General features: G+C 47.0%; 1 protein-coding gene across 3 annotated transcripts in view; it reads left to right on the top strand.

Annotated features, from left to right (window-relative positions):
• Positions 1–14,037, top strand: part of LOC140408432 (calnexin-like) — a 108,458-nt gene extending 94,421 nt beyond the window's left edge. For all 3 annotated transcript variants that reach the window (XM_072495613.1, XM_072495612.1, XM_072495611.1), the window contains 2 exons: positions 513–625; positions 12,791–14,037. In XM_072495613.1, coding sequence (XP_072351714.1) covers positions 513–625; positions 12,791–12,871 — 194 coding nt within the window. In that variant the 3' untranslated portion in view covers positions 12,872–14,037. The remainder of the gene's footprint in view (positions 1–512; positions 626–12,790) is intronic.
• The last annotated feature ends 210 nt before the right edge of the window (positions 14,038–14,247 follow it).

Below are 14,247 nucleotides of genomic sequence, written 5' to 3'. Positions count from 1 at the left end.
GAGAACATGCAGACTCCTCACAGACAGTGACGCAAGGCTTAAATTGAACCCGGGTCCCTGGCACTGTGAGGCAGCAGTGCTAACCACTGTGCGGCCGTTACGCCCTGATGTTCAGCCGCCATGCCACCCTGATGTTCAGCAGTTCCCAATAAAAGAGTCAGTCTTGGTAACCCAAAATTTCAGATAGGGTCTGATCATAGGATGAGATTTTCCACGAAACCCACTGCATGTTTCGCAGCTGAAGCGACAGCCCACCATTGGCCAGAGTGGGATCTTCTGCTTCCACCATTGTCAGTGGGGTTTCTTGTTGAATGCACTGTGACAGGGGTGCACTATCAGTGGGACTGGAAGATCCCACCGGTGTGAACGGCTGGAAAGTTGCAGCCATAATTTTCACCACTTTGTATTTCAGACCCCCTTAAGATAAGAACCAACAATCCATGAGCTTTTTTTGTATCATTGTACTGTCTTTTTAACATACCTATTCACTGGCTTTTAAATATTTTGTGTAGAAGATCAGAAAGCAAGTGGAGATGATGAAAACATTGGAGAAGGAAGTCAAGAAGAAGAAGAGGACGAGGACGATGAAGAGGTCAATAAATCCAAATCTGCTTCAGAGGATGAGGTTTGTGGTTTTTTTTTTTGTTCAAACGATTGCTGCCTTTTTAAGTATATAAAGCTCTGAAGAACAAATAACTTAATATTTTAATCTTACCAGATGAGCTTTAAAACTATGTATTATTTATATCTGCATCTGAATATTCAGGATGACTGTCTGGATTTTTACTGAGGTGGTTAGCTTGAGTTGAGAAATTTGCTGATTCGGCAGACCCATCTCAGTTTAAAGGACCTCGTTAGACCCAATTTTTTGTTCTGGGGAGGCAGAGACCGTATCAGCCCCACTGGCACCAGAAGCAGATTATAGGAAGACTTGGCGTACGATCAGTGCCAGGGCACATTGGTCAGATCATCCGCCTCGCTTTTCTGATATTTTGGACTGAATTCTCCGCTGTTGAGATTCTCTGTTTTGCCGGAAGCCTTGGGTGTTTCCCGATGGCGTGGGGCTGCCCCACAAGTTGGGGCAACCGGTCAAACGGAGAATCCCGACAGCGTGCCACACCAGAAAACCGGTGGGGCAGGACGGAGAAACCTGCCAGCGTCTCAGTCATTTTAGAAACAGTTAGGTAGTCCAGCTTTCACCCCTCATAACCACAGACCTTGGAAACCATGTGAAAATGGGGAGGGAAATTCAAACAATCTCATTCAGCTCTCACGCTTTCTTGATAGTGAAAAAAGCTCCCATTCATGAAACCCATTCAACACTTCAAACTTCTTCAAGTGTTAATCTTACAAATATTTCTGTTCAGAACCCCATGTCAGAAACAGCTAATCCTTTAATAATCTCTTTAAATTGTCCAACAGACCCCCATGTAAAATTGTAGCTTTTGGAACCCAGCCAAGCATTCACAGGAAGTTGATAATAGAACATTACAGGCCCTTAACCCTTGGGAAATGTCAACAAATAGTCCTATTGAACTGCATGACCATATAATAACATTTTTTTACTACACAATATGACCTGTCAAGCAAAGCAGTCCAGCAGAGGATGTTTTATAAATTCACTGTTGAATTTGTCAGTGAGAGTTAAAATAACAGACCTTATCTGCCCTTCAAGAGCATTTACATCTACTAGATAAGTTGTGACTCCCACACTGCAAGTCAAGGCTCTTGGACCAGCCAAAATGGGGTCTGTTTGAACTCAGCGCTAAGTTCAAATGGCTATGCTGAGTTCAAGTTTCTCTCCTGTGTAAGTCACATCCCATTACTTTCCCCCTGCCAGCAAAAATTTGATCTATCAGAAATGGGGTTGGAATTTCTGCAACTAGGTCCTGTCTGGCAGTTTTTTTTTTTTTTTGAAGGTCTAAGATTGTGAAAACCTGGTCCATTGCCTCGCGAAATGTGAAACAATACCAACTTTCTGGGTCAATTATTTGGATGCTAACAAAAGAAAGGAATAACTACTGTTGGTTGTAAAGCATGGTACAATCTTGGCTTGACTTGTGAGTCACGTCCCTCCTCCTACATATTTTCGACATGCATAACCTACTCATTTCAATGCATAGTACCTTTAAAAGGGGAAAGCTGGTAATTGGGTGCACGGTACTTTCCGGGGTGCTGCGCAGTGCATACATACAGTTTGGGAGGGGCAATGCTAGTGAGTGATCTTCAAGCACCGTGTCATGTTTATTACATTAATGGTGCTTTATTAAAGATGAGTTGCTGTTGTCACTGAGAATGGCAGTCGTGTGAGGATGTACTACAGTTGCCCACAGAGTCATAATTCAGTAGGTTCTACTGTAGGTTTGAGTTGCAATATAGAGTTACGGTGGAATGTTTTATGCTGCAAGGTGTTCTGACCAGTGACTGGGAGAAGGCCAGAAAGGAGAACCCAGTTGATTTCTTTAATTTTCCTCATTCAGTCTCTAACGAGTACATGATTTCCCAACACATTAAAAGGAAGCCGATTTGCCTCTTTTTCTTTTGTGTTAGAACCCATCTAAAGTACTGCATACAAAGAGCAGTGGAAATCTAAAATATTCTTTCCCTAAAAGGCTGTGGAAGCTGTGTCAAGGTAAATAATTTTGAGGTACACAAAACTATGGGAATAACAGGTCATTCCCCCCCCCCCACCACACATGCATGAGGATGATCCAGTCCCCATCGCCTGGCATTGCAACGGCGCACTTCCCCCAGCACCATGGCACTGATAACCCTGGCAATGACACCATAGCCTGGCGCACTAGTCCACAAATGGGGTCATGGGGGTTAGCCATCTGCTCAAGTGCGCCCCTGTCGCTGCCAGGCTGGAGCAGGAGGGCTCCCCAAGTGTCCTGGTGGTTGGGTGGGCTCGGGCTGTGTCTGGACTGCCATATCCAGATTTAGGCCACCTGAAGATCATTCTTATCATGGTGATCATCATCTCCATCTTTATCAGACCTGTTTAAACTCTGAAGTAACCTTCTCACTCCTGAATTGTTCTGCCTGACAACTGATGAAGATTCAAGCCAGGAAGAATTTTGCTTTCCTCAGATCTGCTCCCTCAGCCTTATGCTTTTAAAACTGCTGCTTTTTGAAGTGTCAGGACCTTCCCAGAGAGCCCACAACACTTGAAAAGCCTTGACATCCCATGAGATTGTTGGAAATGCTAAGCATTCATTCAATTTCACAGTGCAGTACCCTTAACTTGCCTTTGATTGACAGCCTAATGGTTTAAACACAACTGCCGGCAGGTTACCTTTCCCTTCATACTCAGGATGCATCTGAAGTACCCTCCATTGCAGGCATTTTCAAAGTCGGGGTCGCGGAGCCGTCCATCAAGGCGCTCCCGATTGCGCAAATCGGGATTGAAAATCACTGTTTATAAACATTTGTGTTATGATTGACAACATCGAGGGCAGCACGGTGGTGCAGTGGGTTAGCCCTGCTGCCTCACGGCGCCGAGGTCCCCGGTTCAATCCCGGCTCTGGGTCACTGCCCGTGTGAAGTTTGCACATTCTCCCTGTGTTTGCGTGGGTTTTGCCCACACAACCCAAAGATGTGCAGGCTAGGTGGATTGGCCACGTTAAATTGCCCCTTAATAACTTCTGGTGGCGGCCATGGAGGAGTAGGTCGCGCATTCGGTAGCTCCAGCCTGGAACGGACTCTCGGAGTTTTCATGGACTTTTTGGGACAGATCGGTTGGATTCCCTCTCTGTTGTATGGATAGCTGGACCAGGAGTGGCCGGGTGAAGCGTTTAAGTCCCAACAGACAGAAGCGTGCGGAGCGGGTGCCGAGGCACAGCATGACATCCGGTATAGATCAGGGAGCGTGGGCGCAGTGGTCACAGGAGCAACAGGAGTTCCTTAGGGGCTGCTTTGCTGATCTTATAAAGGACATGTGGTAGTATGTATTTGGGGTCATGTGGGACTGGAAGCCCTAATGTCATTGGCTGACAGATCCCGGGTCCTGGTTGGCCGTTGACCTCAAGCTCCGCCCTGAAGGCGGAGTATAAGAAGCCGGAGTCTTCCCCCGCAGGCCAGTTTACTATCGAGCTGCGGGGGAACAGACACGCTTAATAAAGCCTCATCGACTTCACTCTATTCGTCTCATGGAGTCTTTGTGCGCTACAGGACATGCTGGCCCCGATGAAGGCATCAATAGACCAAATGATCGCAACTCAGGCGACACAAGGGAAAGCGATAAAGGAGATGGAGATAAAGCTATCCGACCATGAGGACGAGTTGGTCTTACTGGCCCTTAAGGTGGAGGCGAAGGATGACCTCCACAAAAAGTGGCAGGAGAGGCTGGAGGACCTAGAAAACCGGTCCAGGGGGCAGAACTTGAGAGTTGTGGGCCTCCCCGAAGGTGTGGAGGGGTCGGATGTGGGAGCATTTGTGTCCAAAATGCTGGAGATGCTGATGGGAACGGGGATATTCTCTCGACCCCTGGAGCTGGACGGGGCGCATAGAGCCCTCGCAAGGAAGCCCAAGGCAAATGAACCGCCGAGGGCCTTGGTGGTTGAGATTTCATCACTTCTCGGACAAGGAACTTGTCTTTCGGTGGGCTAAAAAAGAACGGAGCAGCAGGTGGGAGAACAGCGTGATACGCATCTACCAGGACCTGGGTGCGGAGCTGGCCAAGAGATGTGCTGGATTCAACCGGGTGAAGGCGATCCTCTTCAGCAAAGGGGTGAAATTTGGGATGATACACCCAGCGAGGCTATGGGTCACGTACAAGGAACGGCATCACTATTTTGAGATGCCGGACGAGGCGTGGGCATTTGTCAAACAAGTAAAGCTGGACTCGAATTAAAGGACAGTTAAGCTTTGGTGGAATGCAGTGGTGGGGCTGGGTAACACCGTACCGTTTTAATATAAGATTGTATACAATGTTGGGTGCGTGTAAGGGCGGTGGCTGGAGGGTGCTGTGTTTTCGTAAAGTTTTGGGGAACCAATTGAGGGTCGGTGGCTCCCTGTGGGGACGCTCGAGGAAGCAAGGGGCGTGGACTCGAGGCTGGCCAAAAAAGGGTGATGGCTAGTCGGCGGGGGGCTGCCCCCCCCCCCCCCCCCCAGGCTGTTCACGTGGAGTGTGAGGGGTTTGAATGGGCCAGTCAAAAGAGCGCGCGTGTCCGTGCATTTAAAAGGGTTAAAGGCAGATGTAGCAATGCCTCAGGAGACGCGTTTAAAGCTTGCAGATCACACGAGATTGAGGAAGGGATGGGTAGGCCAGGTGTTTCATTCAGGGCTGGATTCGAAGACCAGGGGTAGCAATTCTGATCAGTAAGGGTGTGGCATTTGAGGCTGGGAGAATTGTGGCAGATAAGGGGGGCAGGTATATAATGGTGAGTGGAAAGCTGGAGGGGGTCCGGGTGGTGTTTGTGAGCGTCCACGCTCCAAATTGGGACGATGTGGAATTTATGAGACGCATGCTAGGCAAAATCCCGGACTTAGAGTCACACAACCTGATCATGGGGGGAGACTTTAACACAAGTCATTGACCCCGAACTGGACCGGTCGAAGTCCAGGACAGGGAAGCACCGGCAGCGGCTAAGGAACTGCAGGATTTTATGGGGGGGGGGGGGTGGATCCCTGGAGGTTTGCACAGGCGAGAGCGAAGGAGTTCTCTTTTTTCTCCCACGTTCATAAGTTTTACTCCCACATAGATTTCTTTGTCTTGAGCTGGGCGTTAATCCCAAAGGTGGCGGGGACAGAGTACTCGGCAGTCACAGTCTCGGACCATGTCCGCACTGGGTGGACCTGCGGCTTAGTGAGGAGAGAGGGCAGCGCCCGCTCTGGAGACTGGATGTGGGGCTGCTGGCGGACAAAGAGGTTTGCGGGCGGATTAACAGGAACATCCAGGATTATCTGGAAACAAACTATACGGGTGAGGTAGCAGCGGCAACAGTTTGGGAGGCTCTGAAGGCAGTTGACAGAGGGGAACTCATTTCAATTCGATCCCATAGGGAAAAGAGAGAAAGAGAGGAGAGGGAGAGACTGGTGGAGGAGATACTCCGAGTTGACAGGAGATAAACGGAGGCCCCCGAGATGGGGCTACTGAGAGAGCGGTGGAGTCTGCAGGTGGAGTTTGAACTGGTGACCACAGGGAAAGCGGTAGCACAGCTGAGGAAGGCAAGGGAGGCAGTCTATGAGTACGGGGAAAAGCGAGCAGAATGCTGGCACACCAACTGCGCAAGAGGAAGGCGGCCAGGGAAATCGGGGGAGTAAAGAATAAGGAGGATAACACTGACTTGGATCCGGGGGGGTGAATGGAGTCTTTAAGGAGTTCTACAGTAAACTATATGAGTCAGAGCCCCCGGCGGGAGCGGAAGGGATGAGGCAATTTTTGGACCAGTTGAGGTTTCCAAAGGTGGAAGAGGACCTGGTGGAGGGACTGGGTGCCCCAATTGAATTGGAGGAGATTGTCAAGGGTATAGAGGGCGTGCAATCGGGTAAAGCACCAGGGCCGGACGGTTACCAGGTGGAATTTATAAGAAATTTTCAGAAATACTGAGCCCACTCCTGATGAGGACCTTCAATGAGGCTAGAGAGAAAGGAACCCTCTCCCTAACAATGTCACAGGCCTTGATTTCACTCATTCTTAAACGAGAGAGGGACGCGGAACAATGCGGGCCATACAGGCCAATTTCGCTCTTAAACGTGGATGCCAAATTGCTAGCTAAGGTTCTGGCCACAAGAATTGAGGATTGCATCCCAGGGGTGATAGAGGAAGACCAGACTGGGTTTGTTAAAGGCAGGCAACTTAATACCAATGTTCAGAGACTTTTGAATATTATTATGATATCCTCAGAAGGAGGGGAGGCGGAGGTGGTAGCAGCAATGGACGCAGAGAAAGCCTTTGACTGGGTGAAGTGGGAGTACCTGTGGGAAACGCTGGGGAGGTTCGGGTTTGGTGAGAGCTTTATTGGCTGGGTGAAATTGCTGTACCAGGCACCTGTAGCAAGTGTATGTACAAACCGGCTGAGGTCTGGGTACTTCAAGCTTCACCGGGGAATGAGGCAGGGGTGTCCCCTCTGTCCGTTTCTATTTGCCCTACTATAGAACCGCTAGCTACGGCGCTGAGAGCCTTGAGGAACTGGCGGGGACTGGTTCGGGGGGGGGGGGGGGTGGAACATCGGGTCTCTCTACACGCGGATGATTTGCTCCTGTACATTTCGGACACTGTGGAGGGGATGGGGAGGTTCTGCGGATCCTGAGGGATTTTGGTAGTTTTTCAGGGTACAAACTGAACATGGGAAAGAGCGAGTTGTTCGTGATCCAGGCCAAGGGGCAGGAGAAGAGACTGAAAGAGCTGTCGCTCAGGATGGTAGAGAAAAGTTTTTGTTACCTGGGTATAGAGGTGGCCAGGAAATGGACCCCCTGCACAAGCTCAATCTGACCCGGCTGGTTGAGCAAATGGAAGGGGACTTCAAAAGGTGGGACATGCTCCCGCTCTCATTGGCAGGGAGGGTACAGACCGTGAAAATGACAGTACTCCCCAGATTTTTGTTTGTCTTTCAGTGCCTCCCCATCTTCATCCCTCAGGCCTTTTTCAAGCGGGTGAGTAGGGTCATTTCGGGTTTGTGTGGGCGAATAAGACCCCGCGAGTAAGGAGATTGCTGTTGGAGCGCAGTCGGGAGGGGGGGGCGGGTTGGCACTGCCGAACTTTCGCAGCTACTACTGGGCGGCTAATATAGCCATGATTAGGAAATGGCCGATTGGGGGGGGGGGGGGGGGGGGGGGGGGGGGGTCGGAGTGGCTGGAGGCGGCGTCATGTAAAGGTACTAGCCTGGGAGCTTTGATAACTGCTCCTTTGCCATTCTCGCCAACCCGCTACTCCACAAGTCCGGTGGTGGTGGCGACACTGAGGATCTGAGGGCAGTGGAGGAGGTACAAGAAGGTGGAGGGAGCGTCTGTCTGGACCCCGATATGTAACAACCACAGGTTTGTCCCGGGTAAGATGGATGGTGGGTTCCAGAGCTGGCAGAGGGCAGGCATCAGAAGGATGGGGGATCTGTTCATAGACGGAAGCTTTCCCAGTTTGAAGGCGTTAGAGGACAAATTTAATCTGTCGCCAGGAAATGCCTTTAAATATCTGCAAGTACGAGCCTTCCTGAAAAAAATAGGTGGTGGCCTTTCCAACGCTGCCGCCACTGAGGATACAGGACAGGGTGGTCTCCGGCACCTGGGTGGGGGAAGGGAAGGTGTTGGAAACCTACCAGGAGCTACAGGAGACGGAGGAAACCCCGGTGGAGGAACTCAAGGGCAAGTGGGAGGAGGAGCGAGGTGAGGAGTTGGAAGCGGGTCTGTGGGCAGAGGTCCTGGGCAGGGTTAATTCCTCCTCATCATGTGCCAGGCTCAGTCTAATTCAATTTAAGGTGGTCCACCGGGCACACATGACGGCAGCGAGAATGAGCACGTTTTTTTGGGTAGAAGAGTTTATAGAATGTATCCGCGATAGTTTCCCAGAACAGTATGTAATGGAACCAATGAGGGAACAAGCGGTCCTAGATCTGGTCCTGTGTAATGAGACAGGATTGATTAATGATCTCATAGTTAGGGATCCTCTTGGAAGGAGCGATCACAATATGGTGGAATTTAAAATACAGATGGAGGGTGAGAAGGTAAAATCAAATACCAGTGTTTTGTGCTTAAACAAAGGAGATTACAATGGGATGAGAGAAGAACTAGCTAAGGTAGACTGGGAGCAAAGACTTTATGGTGAAACAGTTGAGGAACAGTGGAGAACCTTCCAAGTGATTTTTCACAGTGCTCAGCAAAGGTTTATACCAACAAAAAGGAAGGACGGTAAAAAGAGGGAAAATCGACCGTGGATATCTAAGGAAATAAGGGAGAGTATCAAATTGAAGGAAAAAACATACAAAGTAGCAAAGATCAGTGGGAGACGAGAGGACTGGGAAATCTTTAGGGGGCAACAGAAAGCTACTAAAAAAGCTATAAAGAAGAGTAAGATAGATTATGAGAGTAAACTTGCCCAGAATATAAAAACAGATAGTAAAAGTTTCTACAAATACATAAAACAAAAAAGAGTGGCTAAGGTAAATATTGGTCCTTTAGAGGATGAGAAGGGAGATTTAATAATGGGAGATGAGGAAATGGCTGAGGAACTGAACAGGTTTTTTGGGTCCGTCTTCACAGTGGAAGACACAAATAACATGCCAGTGACTGATAGAAATGAGGCTATGACAGGTGAGGAGGACCTTGAGATGATTATCATTAAGGAGGTAGTGATGGGCAAGCTAATGGGGCTAAAGGTAGACAAGCCTCCTGGCCCTGATGGAATGCATTCCAGAGTGCTAAAAGAGATGGCTAGGGAAATTTCAAATGCACTAGTGATAATTTACCAAAATTCACGAGACTCTGGGGTGGTCCCAGAGGATTGGAAATTAGCAAACGTGACACCAATGTTTAAAAAAGGAGGTAGGCAGAAAATGGGTAATTATAGGCCAGTGAGCTTAACTTCGATAGTAGGGAAGATGCTAGAATCTATCATCAAGGAAGAAATAGGGAGGCATCTGGATGGCAATTGTCCCATTGGGCTGGCGCAGCATGGATTCATAAAGGGCAGGTCATGCCTAACTAATTTAGTGGAATTTTTTGAAGACATTACCAGTGCGGTAGATAATGGGGAACCAATGGATGTGGTATATCTGGATTTCCAGAAAGTCTTGGACAAGGTGCCACACAAAAGGTTGCTGCATAAGATAAAGATGCATGGCATTAAGGGGAAAGTAGTAGCATGGATAGAGGATTGGTTACTTAATAGAAAGCAAAGAGTGGGGATTAATGGGTGTTTCTCTGGTTGGCAATCAGTAGCTGGTGGTGTCCCTCAGGGATCAGTGTTGGGCCCACAATTGTTCACAATTTACATAGATGATTTGGAGTTGGGGACCAAGGGCACTGTGTCCCAAGTTTGCAGACGAACACTAAGATGAGTGGTAAAGCAAAAATGCAGAGGATACTGGAAGTCTGCAGAGGGATTTGGATAGGTTAAGTGAATGGACTAGGGTCTGGCAGATGGAATACAATGTTGACAAATGTGAGATTATCCATTTTGGTAGGAATAACAGCAAAAGGGATTATTATTTAAATAATAAAATATTAAAACATGCTGCTGTGCAGAGAGACCTGGGTGTGCTCGTGCAGGAGTTCCAAAAAGTTGATTTACAGGTGTAACAGGTGATTAAGAAGACGAATGGAATGTTGTCCTTCACTGCTAGAGGGATGGAGTTTAAGACTAGGGGGGTTATGCTGTAATTGTATAAGGTGTTAGTGAGGCCACACCTGGAGTATTGTGTTCAGTTTTGGTCTCCTTACCTGAGAAAGGACGTACTGGCGCTGGAGGGTGTGCAGAGGAGATTCACTAGGTTAATCCCAGAGCTGAAGGGGTTGGATTATGAGGAGAGGTTGAGTAGACTGAGACTGTACTCATTGGAATTTAGATGGATATGGGGGGATCTTATAGAAACATATAAAATTATGAAGGGAATAGATAGGAGAGATGCGGGCAGATTGTTTCCACTGGCGGGTGAAAGCAGAACTAGGGGGCATAGCCTCAAAATAAGGGGAAGTAGATTTAGGACTGAGTTTAGGAGGAATTTCTTCACCCAAAGGGTTGTGAATCTATGGAATTCCTTGCCCAGTGAAGCAGTTGAGGCTCCGTCATTAATGTTTTTAAGGTAAAGATAGATAGTTTTTTGAAGAATTAAGGGATTAAGGGTTATGGTGTTCGGGCCGGAAAGTGGAGCTGAGTCCACAAAAGATCAGCCATGATCTCATTGAATGGCGGAGCAGGCTCGAGGGGCCAGATGGCCTACTCCTCCTCCTAGTTCTTATGTTCTTAAGACGGGTGTACGAGGTGCAAGGGCAGCCCATCAAACCATGTCCACATTATTTGGGCATGCCCGGAGCTTAGAGAGTTCTGGCAGGGAATCGCAGGGGTAATGTTCAAGGTGCTTAACACACGGGTGGTGCCGAGTCCATAGATAACGATCTTTGGAGTGTCAAAAGACCCGGGAGTTCAGGGGGCGAAAGAGGCCGACGTCTTGGCCTTTGCCTCCCTAGTAGCCCGGAGACTGATTTTATTAATGTGGAGCGACTCGAAGCCCCCAAGTGTAGAGACTTGGGTTAACGACATGGCTGGGTTTCTCAGCCTCGAGAAAATAAAGTTTGCCTTAAGATGGTCTACGCTAGGGTTCTCTCGGAGGTGGCAGCCGTTCGTCGACTTTCTTGGGGAAAATTAAAATGTCAGCAGCAGCAATCCGTAGGGGGGGAGGTGAGTGCTTCATTGGGTTGGTGCGGGAAGACTGAGTCGCGTGGGGTCATGTCTATTTAATTGTTATTGTATATTCTCTTTTTGCACTGTTAACGTTCACTCTATTTTGTTTTGTTATTATTGTTACTACTGTTTTATTATGAAAAATTTTGCAAAACCTTAATAAAAATATACTTTTTAATTGCCCCTTAATTGGAAAAAATGAATTGGGTACTCTAAATTTTTAAAAAATGATTGGCAACATCTGGCCACTTCAATAATGCTAAGTGCTTTCAGCCCCTCTTAAAGAGCACCCTATCCAGGCCCAGTGCCCTGTCCCATCTCCAAAACCCCACCTAACCTGTGCATCCCTGGACACAAGTCACAATTTAGCATGGCCAATCCACCTAACCTGCACACCTTAGAGGGAGTGAAAGCATTTTGCTGCTTTGAAGTGACCAGCTGATGTGAAATTCTTCCTGGCTTGAATCTTCAATGAACTGTATGGTCTGCCCATCAGCTGTCAGGCAGAGCAGTTCAGAGTGAGACGGTCACTTCAGTGTTTAAACAAGTTACAGGGTTGATGATTTTGAACAGAAGATCACCATCTTCAGGTTGCCCAGGGCAGGAAGGGGCAATCCAGACATGGGATCCCCATCCCAAGCGAAGGTCCCAGGGTCAACCACCTACCGACGGTCAGAGCCTACCAAGGACCCTTGGGGCCCTCCTTCTCCAGGCAGTGGCAGAGGGACACATGAGCAATGGCCAAACTCCCCTGAACCCCCCTCAGGGTCCAGCGTGCCTGGATTGCTCTTAGCAATAATTGCACCAAAGCCTGCCCAATGGAGTTCCCACTGTGGGGGTGTTGGAGGCCAGGTGGACTGGGGACGAGTCTGCCATCTGGAACCTATCCTATTTTGGGGCCAATGAAAAAAAAGGAAATAAAAAGAAAATCGCTTATTGTCACAAGTAGGCTTCAAATGAAGTTACTGTGAAAAGCCCCTTGTTGCCACATTCCGGCGCATGTTCGGAGAGGCTGGTACGGGAATTATCTGGATGTGGGTTTATCTGCCCAATCGGGTTGTCAATGGGATTTTCCATTGACTGCACCCCTCGTCGCCGGGAAACCCGTGCGCTGGCATGGGACCAGACTATTCCGCCAGCGTGAACAGCCGGTAAATCCCGCCCTGTAACAGCACATCTGAGCTCTCTTCAAAAATAATGTGGGACAATTTGAAATCCATCACTATGGCTGCACTTGGGAGTAGGCTAGGTGGGTATGGCATGTGATTTGATGGAGGACTAGTGAAGGAAGAAAAATATGTAATTATTTCCTGTGTACGGTAAAAATTGAACGGCACAAACTCTGTTATCCGTACTAATTGATGTTCAACCAAGAGGAGTTGCACAATATAGATGATAATATCGCTACCAAACAAAATTGCTTCTTTTGTAATCTGTTTTGCGTTTACTTTTTAGATGAAAGAAGCTGATGAAGGTGCTGGCTCAGGTGACTGTCCCACAAAACTGATTCGTAAGAAAAAAGTGAGAAAGGAGTAAATACCTTATTAGCTATTGAATGGAGGCATTCTCATTTTCTCGATGGGCTTACCACCCTCTGTACTTCCTGACAGCATGCAGAAAACTCAGCTCATGGCTGAGATGATAAATCAACCTCTATTCCAAGTACCTATCTAACCTTAGCCTCCATACTTCTCTTCCCTGCTTCATTTACAAACCTCTTTAGTCTTCCTGGCAAGAAAAAAAATCGCTTTGAGGATGTTGTTGGTTTCTAACTTTAAGGAGTATCAGAATGCGTCCTAATACCAAATGACAAAGTTGTGAAGGCATATTCTACTATTGCAAGGAAAGTTGTAGCAAGTATTTGGTAACTTTTGTGAAAGAAGTGTTAACCAGGGTAAAAGTACAAATATTATAAAATGAAAGCTAATTACAGTTATATGGTGACATTTGTATTGAAAGGGGGGAAGCATTGGCATGTTTTATGACTGTGATATTTGATATTCAGTTCAAGTTTTCAGCTCAGTGTGAGGGGGAAGGGTAAATTAGTATAATAAAACACAATACTGAAGATAATTTCAATGTGTGTGTGTGTATATATATATATAAATTAATTGAAATGATGTCGCTTTTAGCACAGCTCCCAGTTTGTTTGCATTGGTGCCAATGCTTTCTTCCCTAAATAGATCTCTTATCGGATTGTATTGTTGTAGCAAAACAAAAAAGATGCACTGAATTTCTTTGTACATTATATATTGTTCAGGTACACACAAGGGTTGTGTGCTTTTTTTTGCCCTCTCCAATGTAGTACAAATAGATGTATTGCATTTTATGTTTACCACCAACTTAAAGCATCTCCTATGATATGCACTCCATATTATCAATTTAACTGAGAAATTTTCTCTTCCCTGATGGGATGGGATGTGTGTTTGTGTGTGCGCGCGTGCGTGTATGTTTGATGAATAATTTGTAACACAGTGCAATGACATTCCTAAATCATCTTCTGTCTCAGTTTCAATATTATGAATGCAGAAGTGAATGATTTTACAAACCAATTGGCTGCAATTCAGGAGATGAATGGTGTGGAGTGTACTGAATTTTCTGGAGTTTTATAGTTTTAATGTTACTCTGGGTTAGCATAATCCCTGTTTACACTGATGTTTGCAAAATGTACAATTGCTCTTTGAAATAAATATTTAATATAATGGAAGTGTCTGTGGTGACTAAGTATTAAACCCTCACGTATATGGAATGGCTAACTTGTATTTTGTGAATTTGACATTGTGTAATAAGAGCTGAGGCAGGAATTCAGTCATGTCGAATCCATATTAAGTATTTTTTTTCTTGCATTTCTAATCCTTCCTTGTTTGTTTGTTTTTTGCTGCATCCATTCCTATTGCCCTGTTACAATTCTC

The sequence above is a fragment of the Scyliorhinus torazame genome, chromosome 3, assembly GCF_047496885.1.
Source record: "Scyliorhinus torazame isolate Kashiwa2021f chromosome 3, sScyTor2.1, whole genome shotgun sequence".
NCBI lineage: Eukaryota > Metazoa > Chordata > Chondrichthyes > Carcharhiniformes > Scyliorhinidae > Scyliorhinus > Scyliorhinus torazame.
Note: the sequence above shows the minus strand (reverse complement) of the source record. Positions and strands in the feature narration are given on the sequence as shown.